Below are 12,255 nucleotides of genomic sequence, written 5' to 3'. Positions count from 1 at the left end.
AAAAAAAAAAAAAAAAAAAAAAAAAAAAAAAAAAAAAAAAAAAAAAAAAAAAAAAAAAAAAAAAAAAAAAAAAAAAAAAGAACAAGCTCTACTAAGCGAATGTGACATTTCTTAAATATTTCAAATAGTATTTTTAACAATCTGGCGTTATATCGATAGCTTAATTATTATTTTTCATCTGAAAGCGCCATTAGACCAGCTTTTTTTACGAGCGGATATGATCAAAAAGTCCGTATAGACTAAAGGTGACATCCATACAAAACAACATTTTTCGACAAAGACAATTTAACTACGTCTGTTTGATTTCTGCTAGTCAGAGCCGCTTCGTAAAACTGGGCCCCCAAGAAACGGGCATAGGCAATCGACAATCAAATTACATATGCAGTGGTAGAATATATTGCAGAACACTCACTGTTGGGCCATGTCTCATTACGTGATCACACTATTTACCCAATCTTAAGATCTAAAGCACTTAACTATTGGACGCAATATACATTTACACTGACTTTTTTCACGAGCTCCAGAAGGTCTTTTAAAAAGCCTTTTAGTTCCTCGTTTTCGATTGTGCCGTTTTTGTCCTGAAACAGAAGGTAATATTACAATTTAGCTGTCCGGGTTTGTTTTCAATATTTAGCGATTTTCGTCAAAGTTTCATAAATGATGTCTTATGCGGGGACCGCAAACATTTCTCTATATAATACAATATGATGTTTATAGGCAAGTATACTATACGAACAAAAAAACCTATGTTTCTAGCCTATTTATACGCCTCCGAGACCGTTAACATAAAGCTCATACATTTTCGCATCAGGGTTCCGCTTATTCTATGATTCTAAATGCAAAGATCTGACTTTGTTTGATTAATTGAAGCAAAAGAAAACCTAAATTTGTGTATGATTAGTGTTTTTTACGGGGAATGCACAACAAAGAAGCAATCTTACAATAAGTATGTATTGTTTTTACTTGTAATTGGGAAATTCGTTATAAGGTTCTCCGAGAATGCTCCGTTGAGGTTCGCTTGCACTGCTTTGCTCTGGTACTCGTTGCAAAACTTAATTTGAAACTAATAAGTTAAGGGAGGTGGCTGTAGTCGTGCGTTTGTCGCCTCTCGTCTGCGTAACATCAACGTTTGAAGAACGTTGGTTAAACGTGACTTTGGTTTACGAGCAGATAACATAGCTCGGTGTGAATGTTTTCACGATATGCGCCAAGACCGACCCAAGTTCCATATGCCAACTCAATATTCGCTGGGCTCTATGAACTGTTAAATGCGTTCCCCGAAAGTACTTTACATGAAACGTCCTCACTGCAACAAAAAATCTAGTTGACAACAATTGATGGTGATGAAGTTACCGTAAAAAGAACTGCTTGTTTTTTTAACAGCTAAGCACTTCGTTTGAGCACGATTTGCAACCGAGTTGGCGACAAGATTATCATTCATTTTTAACTTGAAAGGACACAGCAGCCTATAGTACTATGAGGCACTTGCGCAAGTACGAATGAACAATTAAACTTAACTAATCTGGTCAGAACTGAGGTCTAGACAATACATAGATAAAAAGGAAAGAACCTTACCCGATCATACAATGCGAACACCCTCTCGATGTCCTCCCTAGTTAACTTACTTGCACCCTGAAATAACAATAAAAGACGACGATTTCTCGCTAAAGTAAGCGGACACTGGTATTATCTGACAAATTTTAGAAAAGTATACTTGGTTCTCAGAGCGATAACTATCAAAAGTATTAAGCTACATAGAACGATGGGGGGGGGGGGGGGGGTCAACATAGGATGTCCATGGGTTCATAGTGAGGATGCCGTCCTGATATTAAAAAAACAATGTATACAACAAAGTTCCATTCATTAATCTGATCAAAATTATATATCGCGCTTTTATCGACGCTAGAAGTTTTTACAATGTAGCTTAATTACGTATAGCCTGCACCACTGTAGGGTAACCATGTCAGGAAACACGTTACAAATTAAAGTTAAAGTTAACACTAATATCAGCGCTATAAAACTTTACGTATTCGAAAATAACATACGAAAATAGGCCTTGTATTGACCGAATATTCAGTAGCTCAAATGGTGAGCTATTTTTAGAAGTTGCAGCAGGGACGTTGGAATCACCAGTTGGTGCAACTGAAGCGTTATTTTTTGCGCTTATACCTTGCGAGTCTAATTACGAGCATCAATAAATCTAATATCGTGGCTAATTCAAATATACTTTATGTGATGTGTTTACAAGATAACGGCTGGTTCTGATTGTGTGTCTGAAAAAATCGTAAGTTAAGTCCGCAAGCAATATCATTATACTTTATTGAACAGTTAAAGATACTTTTAGCCAACTTATTTCCAGACGAACATATTATACGCTGGAATTATCTGTACGACATGATTTTTTTCTTGTTTTTAAATGTCATTGATACCAGCTTAACTGGAGGAACGATATCTGACTGCATCTGCTTTGCCATCTACAAAACTTTAACATGCGCTTTAAACTACGGCATGAATTAATCAGGATTATAGGAAAACGTAAAAACACAGCAATAAAATAGCTTAACTATGCCCTTCAAAACGGCCCCAAAGCGGCGTACTAAAATATTACACTTCAAAGTTACTCCTTAAGCTTTTCCTTGTGTACCATTGGTCAATCGCCATCTTCTCTTGGTCGTCTATGAGAATAACGGGAGGACTTGTCATGCCGTTGCTCGGATGGTAAAAGAAAAATAGCGACCAGGTGACTTTTCAACGAACGTATGCAGGGTAGCCAAACCTGCCGCCGGCTAGGAAAAAATCGTCCGTTAAAAGGAGGGTCGTCGTCCTCTACCCGAAGGGGAATATTCATTCCGAAGCATTATAAAGTGTCATATTCTGGAGATTTTTGGTATATGAATGTTATGGTACGTCAAAGAGGGACAGCTATGTATCGGAAATACAGTACTTCTATCGGAAATAGGTCGTCACACTCGCGGGCTCCAAGCATGTGTACGCATGGTCGATTTTCTTTGCACGTAAAAAAAGTGGGTAGAGTGACATAGACTTTTTGGTTAATGTGACTTTTTCCCGGAAACCAAATTCTTATGCTCTATGTGTTTTGAGGCGTCTAAACAGGACGTCCACGTATGTGCTTTTAATTGCTAGATTGCGACGGTATAATGAATAACACTTCGACAAATACAACGGCAATTTCTTTAGATTAGGAAAAGATATTTATGTTTCAATTTATTTTAAGGTAGCTCACCCGCGCCTGTGTAGTACTGTGTTGCGCACGGCATACCTCTGTGGTATCATTTTTTGAATTCTGGATTGCAAACAAAAATCTCTTTCAGATAGTATTTTCACCCGTCTTCTATTATTTAAGCCCACAGAGGCTGCCTTTCGTAAGTTTTGCAGATGGACCCTGATCCATTTTTAAGACCTACGAAAGCGTTCGAAGTATCTCTCGTAAGGACTGCTCATACTTCGATGTACGTAGTGTATCAGTTCCTTTGAAAAGACATTATCTTCATGGGGTGCAAAGAATATGTCAGTGTCCATTCAAAATAGTGGTTTGGAAATGACGCATGAGTCCTACGTTCCTCGTATCAACTATCTGAGCTCGAGAGATTTGACAGGTTCCATTCATTTGTGATCCAATATAGCTAGTGGCAACGAACACTGGCTAGCCATTTAACAGATCACCCAATGACCTATCAAATTCAGACACAAATATGCTCTTCACAATGTAGCTATGTAGGCGCAGTCCCTTACATTCGATTATCTTATGGCATAAGTATTATCTAAGATAAAGATACCTTGAAAGCTGAACGACACAAGAAGTTCTCTTTCACAGGAAGCAATCTGTAAATTTGATAACGACAGATTTTTTTAGTCGCAAATTTTCAAATACACGAAGTGCATCATTTTTAGCTCTACGAATTCAAAATAGCAAAAAGTGGATTTTTACAAACTGTATCCTAGGTATTGGAGTAACGTAAAACAAACAGGTTACAAACTATGAAAATATAATAAACTGGACGCGTATATTGAAATATATGGTTATGATTTATATATGAAATATATAGAAATGTATGTATTAAAATGAGATTACTTTGTAGCTGAACTGTATCTGACAATAGTCCGTATTTTGCTGTTGTAGAGTATCTCTTATGTAATATAATCTTAAAGCGTTTGAATTGACGTCTTCACAGCTGTATGCTACATCTGAGTATTTATTTGATTGCTACATGATAAGGCCCGATGATTATCATGAATCTATTGAGGGTCCGCGTGATACATTTAGTTTATAGGTCGAGTTCTGATAGATCTATGACAAAAATAATTACTAACAATTGACCATTTTTGAGTGTATTTTTGTTCAAAAATAGGCCAGCATGAAAACGGAATTAAAAACTACCTATGGCGATGACGTTAGGGGATTTCAATACTGCTAGGTAAAGGCGAAGCTTCAAAAAGAGCTCCACTGAAGACATATTCGACGAGGCGAAACAATACAGGTTAACTTTTCCGCTGGAAACCATGTTAAGTTGCCATCATGTATTATCATTAGATCTAATCATTTACTGATACTCGCGAATAACGAATTGCTTTTTTTTTTTTTTTTTTTTTTTCTATAAATAACAGTCAGATTTAAGGGCCAGTCATTACGACAGGAGGGTAGGCATTGGTCTATGTAAATAGCGCTAATATTGTACTACTACTACTAAAATATTATAGCCTCATCTTCAATTAGTTCAAATCAAAATTGAGGAATAGAATCCTCATTAATAATTATTATGAATTATACTACTCTTGAATGAAGTGTTATTACCGTTTTGTGATAGAAGATTTAATAAATTATATTTAAAAACATGTACATTTTAATAATAGTTATTAACTGTCTACCCTATCTTATGAAATTGATCGAAGGACTCACTTGGCCATTTCGCTAAGTTGGAGCTTTCCATCTTTGTTGCTATCGAATATTTGAAGCTGAAAGTACATTCAAAAAGCCTGGTCCGATTTTTGTTTAGGTAACACATCTACCTGTTCGACACTAGTCTCTTGGGGTGTTTGAGGCTGTGTATCTACGTCTATAGATTGCCTTTAATATTTTTTTATCTGCATGTATCAATATTTAATGAATGGTTACCAACATTCAAGTCTTAGGTGTACTAGCCTTGATAACTATATCTTACGGATATCCCCTTCGGAAACTTTCGTTTCGGACTATAGCAGAAGTTCCCAAAATCACTACAGCCTTATCAAGCACTAGTTACAAGCAAGATTTCATCAAGCAGCTGGACTGAGAGGAGCCACTACGAAAGAAACATACACAATAGCGCATTTGAAAGAAGATCGTTTAAAAGCTTTTTAAGCTCTGACATCGTGACGTTGACACGAAAGCACGGTTTGTACCAATAATACGAGCGCCTTCGAATACCTGTGTTATTAAGCCTAATGCAGGATAAATTATTATCGTGGGCCTTAAACACACGGTCTGCTAGAGGGGACAGACCTATCGTAAAGAAGAAGCGGTGTCTATTTCAATAGAACGCATAACGTTTGTGCACTAATAGCCTTCACTTTTAAAAGGGGTCTTCTTCACCAGTGGTATAATACGTCCAAATATTGTTTAGATCGTTTGGATATTAATCTCATTGTATTACACTCTGGAATAAATTTCGTTACAAGAGCCGTATTGAAACGTAAACGCTATTACGCTTGTGAGTCAAGATAACTTGGAAATCCGAATTTTTACTATCCATTAATAATATCTAGTGGCATGTGTGAGAACTTCATGAACTTTAACCTGTGCAGGCGTTTCACTATAGGAAACATTTATGCCAAATCCTTGAATCATTTATGTTAATTATACTGTTTCTCTACAGAGTATACCGCATGCTGAAATTTCAACGATTACTAAATCCACAGTATACCATGATTATCATGCGAAATATAAAATTTAAGAAGAAGACCTTATATAACTCGCACCCCCTACAAAGGGCTCTGGGCTATCTCATGAATGTAAGCTTTACAAAGCAGATAAAAATATTAGTATACTTTTGTAAACGACATGACTATATCGAGGTAAGTTAGCAAATTAACAGTGTATGTTGAAGTTCGTACGTTGTCAACGATCTTAGAGAAAAGCTTATTTAGCCGATACTATTCGTAAGGTCATAGTCATCAAAGCTTAAGTAAAATAAAGCTTACCAACGTGTCCGTATATTCGATTAGTTTATCCTCCTCGATGTTATCTCTTTTCGCCTCTCGCAAGAGATCCTTTAAAAAGTTCTGAAATGTCAAAGAGGAAGGCATACCCGTTGCATAGGACTTCACTATATACACCACTGCACCACTTTCATATTAGGCCTAAGGAAAAGGCAAAACTGAGATTTCGACGCATTTAACATGTTCATTCGTTAAAGTCCTTACGATTTTTCTTGGAGCGTCATTTCGTTTGTGCTTTGAAATTTAGAAACTTTAGCAAACATCCATTGCATTACAAAATGCAAGGACTGAAGAGAAGACCGGTACTAGCACGGGCCCGTCTTACCTTACCTTAAACTTGCCGAATAAACAGATTTTATAAGTTAACCTTCTAAAGCTAAATTTGTCAATGATTTTTTATGAGGCGTTTCATTAGTGGATTAAATGCGCTGCAACAGCGATGGATGCCCGTGAACAGCAGTAAACAGATTATTTTTCAAACGGGTAATCTTCGGTCAGGACAAATTTTAAAAATGTTTGTGTTACTGGGAACGCCCGAAACGTTTTGGTCTACCCAGTGTATCCTGGTTTTAAAATGACAGCGTGACAAATCGCTTACAATCATGCTTGCAAAGCGTATGTGGATCTCCCACGTTGCAGTTCATGCACAAGGACTGTAAAGCCATTTGCTTTAGCTTCATTATTTCTCGGTACCTTTCGACGTTTTAAAGCCTTGGCAAAGCCAGTGTGTCCACTCCCAATATAGGCAACAGCTATTGCCACTGTTGTGAAGTTACAACACAACCTCCGTTAACCCACCAGCCGCCCTGAGTCCTCACACGGTCCCCCAATGAAAACTCGGCTAAATAGGCATCTTCAGATGCTGATTCAAGCGGCGGCAATAACAACAATATTTTTCCCCCTTTTTTTCACAAGCATTGGTGATAAGGGCCTTTGAGCTGGTTAGGACTTCCTGCTAAAATTAGGCTTAAGCTGGAAGTAGAATGGCTACATAAACTGTGAATATGGTGTTTTTTATTTTATCGAAATTTAGTAGTAATAACATATATTAGCAGCAGGATGCCCGCGGTATCGAAACTATTAAAATCTAAAAACCTAATGTATACGCATTGGCAAAAGCTAATATCACGCCTCCTACTTCGGTGTTGCTTACTTTAAGTTCGTCTGCCTCAATAAATCCACTTCCGTCTGTGTCATAGTCCCGCCAAATCTGTAACCGAAAGCAGAAGAAAGAATGACGAATATTACGGTTTATACGAACAGCCCATATTAGAAAAATATCGAAAAAAAACATTACTTCAATACAGGAGGGCAATTTAAATGTACGTTTTTTCTGAAAGGATATAATAATAGTTTGCAATGTTTATTGATAATCTCCGCTATATGACAATTCGCGCTTATGGAAAATGTTATGCTACGCAATTTTAATTATTTAATTAACGCTTTTGCAAGCCGTTCGTTAAAGGCTAAACCTTAAACTTAGCGAAGGATCATGAAAGGTCACTGGCTCAAGCCCCGCTAATGATATATACCGCCACACGACAAAGAGTGCTTAAATATAGAAGTAGATATGTTTCGTTAGACCCAGAAAAAGGAAACGTGGTTATTTCAAATCCTTGTCTGCTGCTCTTATTTCTAATAATGTGCCAGCTGGGGAGTCAGCTGTGCTAAACATATAGCTAAGCAACTATAAATCTTGCTAAAAAATCTTTTACGTGCTGTTTTTAGAATTTATCACGCCTCGTTTATGTAGCCCTCATACCTCTTCGCCTCGTGCTCTTGGCGATATTTTCCAGCTTCTACTCTCAAGATTTACCTCAATCGTCCCATTATTACTCACTCGGCGGCCAGAACTCCTCTCCGACCTTCATATAGGCTCTGTCACGTAACCTCTGCGAATTCAAACTTCACTTATGTCCGTTTTGGAGGACCTCAATCAAATAAGATTTTTCATTTTCTTCAAAAAATCTCAGTGTTTATGAGTTTCATCATTCAGCTTCAATAGTTCACTATTCGGACGCAAAAACGTAAGTTTGTAAAAAAAACATATGCTGTTCTCGTGTTAAAAATTCTACTCCTGATCCGGTATTGCGAGGATACTTCAAAATTAGCCGCGATTTTATAAAGTTGGATATATACCCAGTTATTCTAGAGCACAGGAATATCTAAGCAGCACAGCAGAAGTTATCGAATCTTGCGATATTCACTTAATAATCAAGAAGTCATGGATTTGGTTGTTACGAGTCCACAAATTAGTTATTAATTCAATCTGAATTTTCTAAAGTGATGAATTAAATTAATGCCTTTGACAAATAAGCCAGAAGTAAAGGCCATGGATTGGTACCATTATAAAGATTCAAGCATTTCTAACGTCGGGGTTTGCAAATCTTTTTTTTGCGTATATTTACCACCAAAACAATTTCTACTATTTGGCTACACCGTAAGACGTGTACAGGTTCAGTATTTTGTCGATAGAATTGTATGAAATAGAAAGGTGAAACTGATAACGGATATCGTGATTATCTACTTGGGAAAGGCAATGGCCGTTTCGATGTAACTAATTAATGTTTTGTTAAGTATTTTCAGGGCAGCTTAAGTGTATAGCCATTGCCCGAGAAGAACAGCCAGTAAACCCTGTATTCCTTCTATTGGTGGTCCGTAAATCTGTCTGTGGCAAAATCGAAGACACAACGATGAAATCTGTTTATATATATATTTTTTTCTATTGAATTTATGTCGATGTTTTTTTTTGTTTTCTTTTTATACATCTAAACAGCTTGCAGCACCTGGAATATTTTCTTTGTTGGTGTCTTTTCAAGAGTGTATCTAAATAAAAACATACTCTTTTGGCATGTGCTAGAACTGTCATCATTTTCGATAATCATGTGTCTGTAATATAACCGCCGTTCACCGCAATTACAGCTTCAAGTCGTTCACCCCACCAATCGTTAGTTTTGTTTTTAAGCTAAAGTGTTACTCGAATGCGCTATAGAAAAAATTATAGCGGAAATAAGTTTTAGCGTGACAACAGGCCAACAAGCTCAAAAATGCAAAGGCTAAAGAGAAGATAGCCAAACAGTGTAAAAGGGCGGAGGCTTCAAAACAATTAACCGTTAAAACTTATCTGAATAACCTGATTAACGAGTGATATTTTCCTATCTAAAGCGGCCGTTGATTTCGATCAGAATAACCTAGGTTTGTGAGAACTTTTTGAGCCACTTTGATCATCATTTTGGACCTTTTAAATTTAAAACCTATTGAAGAGCCTGAGATGTTTACGGGCTACATAAAATACCTGGCAGTTTTTGCTCTTAATGGGAGTTTGTCCAGCGTGGAGAGATTTAAGTATAACTCAAGTCGCGAAAAAGACCCACTGTCTTTGCCCGTAACGAGTTTGTTGCTTTGCTGTAGAAAGAACAGGTTTTTTCTCAATATCAAAAATGGCGAATGAACGCATGCCCGTTCCGACGAACAGCCCGCCAAGCTTTGGATGCCGTATCATGTATGCGATGCGCAGTACATCTATTAAAGAAAGAAACTCGTCTCGAAATAACACGACACATTTTTAGGGCATAGTAAGTTCCGACACAAAGCTTGTCAATTGTCTTTTTATAGTTCATAAATATTTGTCAAAATGGGAAGTACCATTGTAATTATTGATGTAATCTAATTATATGACATTAGGAATTTTTAACAGAACAGCGGGGTTCTATTACCTGACAAGTTTAACAAAATAAACAGGAATAGTAGTAGAAGGAGCGGAGGTAGATTACTGCAACGATTGTAAACCTATAAAAGGTTCGGAGGACTTCTATTAAGAAGAATAATAATAACTAGAAGACAATGCTCTTGAAAGACTATAATCTTTTCATAATGAAACTGTTCGAGTGTAAATCAAAATACGTTTCGAGGTGCGTATACTCTGACCTTCATGAATTCGACGGAGCTGTCGAGCGGGTTGTCGAAGCGGAATAAAAGTAGAAATCCCTCCTCAAGAGGGAGCAATTGCGCCAACTCACGAATCTCGATTTTGCCTGAAACGCAAAATAGGACATATACAGGCTAATGTTCTCTGAATACATAATAGATGTACCGCTTGTAACAGATAAGCGATCAACGATGGACATTTCTCTGTTCATCACTAACCGGAGCAGATACGTAATAAATGCGTGTGATGGACGCGTAGGAACTCAATAGGGGCTCGTATAAAAAAGCACAAACTGTTATATATATATATATATATAACAGTTTGTGATAACGCTGTGGAAATGCTCACTGAAGTTTTTCCGTTATATTTATAATTTATGGATGAACTAATGTTCATGTACAGAACGATTTGGATCAGTAGCACATCTTTACATGAACGTGATACATCGGATTTCAGAGTATCACATATATCTGTTCGTAGGCCTGCAGAAGCGCACAAGACAAGGTATCAGTGAGGTTAAAATGAAAAAAAAAATGCTCTTTTAAGACAGGATGAATTCTGTATAGATATCACAGAATGAAAGTAAGTTAGTCGGTATTTTACCTATTGATTCACGTATGTATCTAGTAATTCGACTATTATCACATTTCATGGTACTTCCGCTATGAAACAGACTTCGTTCAACGCAATTAGGTTGATACCGTTTATGAGTAACCATAGCAAACACGTACTAATAGCTGACAATCAGCCTATCTATTCGTAGGCTTATTTGTTTTATGCAGGTAACTGTCGCAGTGTACGCTTCGTAAGTGCGATAAGAACTAAATTTCAAGTTACTGCGAGGGCGCGTACACGTGTACTCCACTTTACGGTGTGCATTAATCTGACCTGAGAAATCTACATAGGGACGAACCCTGTTGCCAAATAGGGAAGGCCTGAAAACACTCAATTCTACATTGCATTATGGGTTACGGCGTGTTTATGTATTCGTAATGGGACTCCGATACTGGGACACCGTGCGATATTAAGGTGACAACGGCCGCTGAGTTATTAACTCCGGCCGATACCACGTGCCGAAATTGCATTACCGAATAGGGTGATTTGATCAGTTTGGCAAAGGCTGAACACCCACAATGGAAACAGCACCTTAAAGGTCTAAAATTAACGCCTCTAGTGTGGCAGAAAAGAAATTTGCCCTTTCTATAACATCTCTTCAGCTAATAGAGGTCATATCAGGAACTAAGACATACCATCCTTGTTGTCGTCGTAAGCTTCCATGAAGCACTCGCGAAGCTCTTCAAGCATTGATTCCGACACGACCTGAAATAACATCGATTTTAGAAAATAAGGTCATTATAAAATGATATCCAACCAGTCAGATCGTTGTGGTTCTAGCATCAGATCAATAAAGGCGCACTTTATTTTCACGTTAAAGAGGGGACGTATGCTGAGTAGACCAAAATCAGGGTCATGAGCTGTCCATACTGTATTTATAATCCGTAAGCTCAGTATAATTTACAGGCGTGGTAAACGTTTTAGGTGATTATGGTTGGCGAGAAACGGGGCCTAATACAGCGAGGCCTAATCTAAAGGCGTCTACGATAAGGTCCTGTTATCAAGAGTACACCATCGCCGTATATAATTAGAGACAAATAGTATAAAAGAGGGCGAACTCATTATAACGCCAGTAATAGTACATTGATGTTGTTGACATTCGAACAGCTATAGTTCATATTTATCATTACTATATGTATTTTTAACAAAAAAAAAAACACTTATAAAACTTCTTTTGATCTTCCCATGAACACAACATTAGCAGTATTAACTGCTTGAATCTAATACACACAATTTTTTAACCCAATGTACCACTTAGTTAGTGCTCTAGACACAAGTGCTGACATAGAGCAGTTCGTCAACGCCAAACTATGTGACGGCAGTTTCTCTAGCTTGAAGGTGCGGCAAGCCTGACGGGTTCACTTAACCTCTTAATCAGGCAAACAAACATCGACCTAGCAATTTTTCTTTGTCCATTCTCCCTCTCGTTGCCCACTTGCCTGAAGCCTTTTTGCATGGAAAAACAATGTGTTACATTTTCGAGTTTGTTTTTTTAT

The 12,255-nt window shown here is 37.3% G+C and overlaps 1 protein-coding gene across 4 annotated transcripts in view; it reads right to left on the bottom strand.

The window, feature by feature from the left end:
• Cbp53E (Calbindin 53E) overlaps window positions 1-12,255 on the bottom strand; it is a 46,430-nt gene that overhangs the window by 7,276 nt on the left and 26,899 nt on the right. For 3 of the 4 annotated variants that reach the window (XR_002680216.1, XM_022832860.1, XM_022832861.1), the window contains 8 exons: window positions 11,395-11,464; window positions 10,144-10,250; window positions 7,370-7,426; window positions 6,199-6,279; window positions 4,919-4,974; window positions 3,798-3,843; window positions 1,576-1,632; window positions 507-578 (listed from right to left, as the gene is read on the bottom strand). Coding sequence is in view for 3 of the 4 variants with exons in the window: in XM_022832860.1 (XP_022688595.1) it covers window positions 507-578; window positions 1,576-1,632; window positions 3,798-3,843; window positions 4,919-4,974; window positions 6,199-6,279; window positions 7,370-7,426; window positions 10,144-10,250; window positions 11,395-11,464 (546 nt within the window). In the remaining variant the exon portion in view is untranslated. The remainder of the gene's footprint in view (window positions 1-506; window positions 579-1,575; window positions 1,633-3,797; window positions 3,844-4,918; window positions 4,975-6,198; window positions 6,280-7,369; window positions 7,427-10,143; window positions 10,251-11,394; window positions 11,465-12,255) is intronic. The other variant, XM_022832862.1, reaches the window with a different exon arrangement.

Source organism: Varroa jacobsoni, unplaced genomic scaffold, assembly GCF_002532875.2.
Source record: "Varroa jacobsoni isolate VJ856 unplaced genomic scaffold, vjacob_1.0 scaffold_418, whole genome shotgun sequence".
NCBI lineage: Eukaryota > Metazoa > Arthropoda > Arachnida > Mesostigmata > Varroidae > Varroa > Varroa jacobsoni.
The sequence above is the reverse complement of the archived record's forward strand: the minus strand, read 5'-3'. Positions and strand labels throughout refer to the sequence as shown.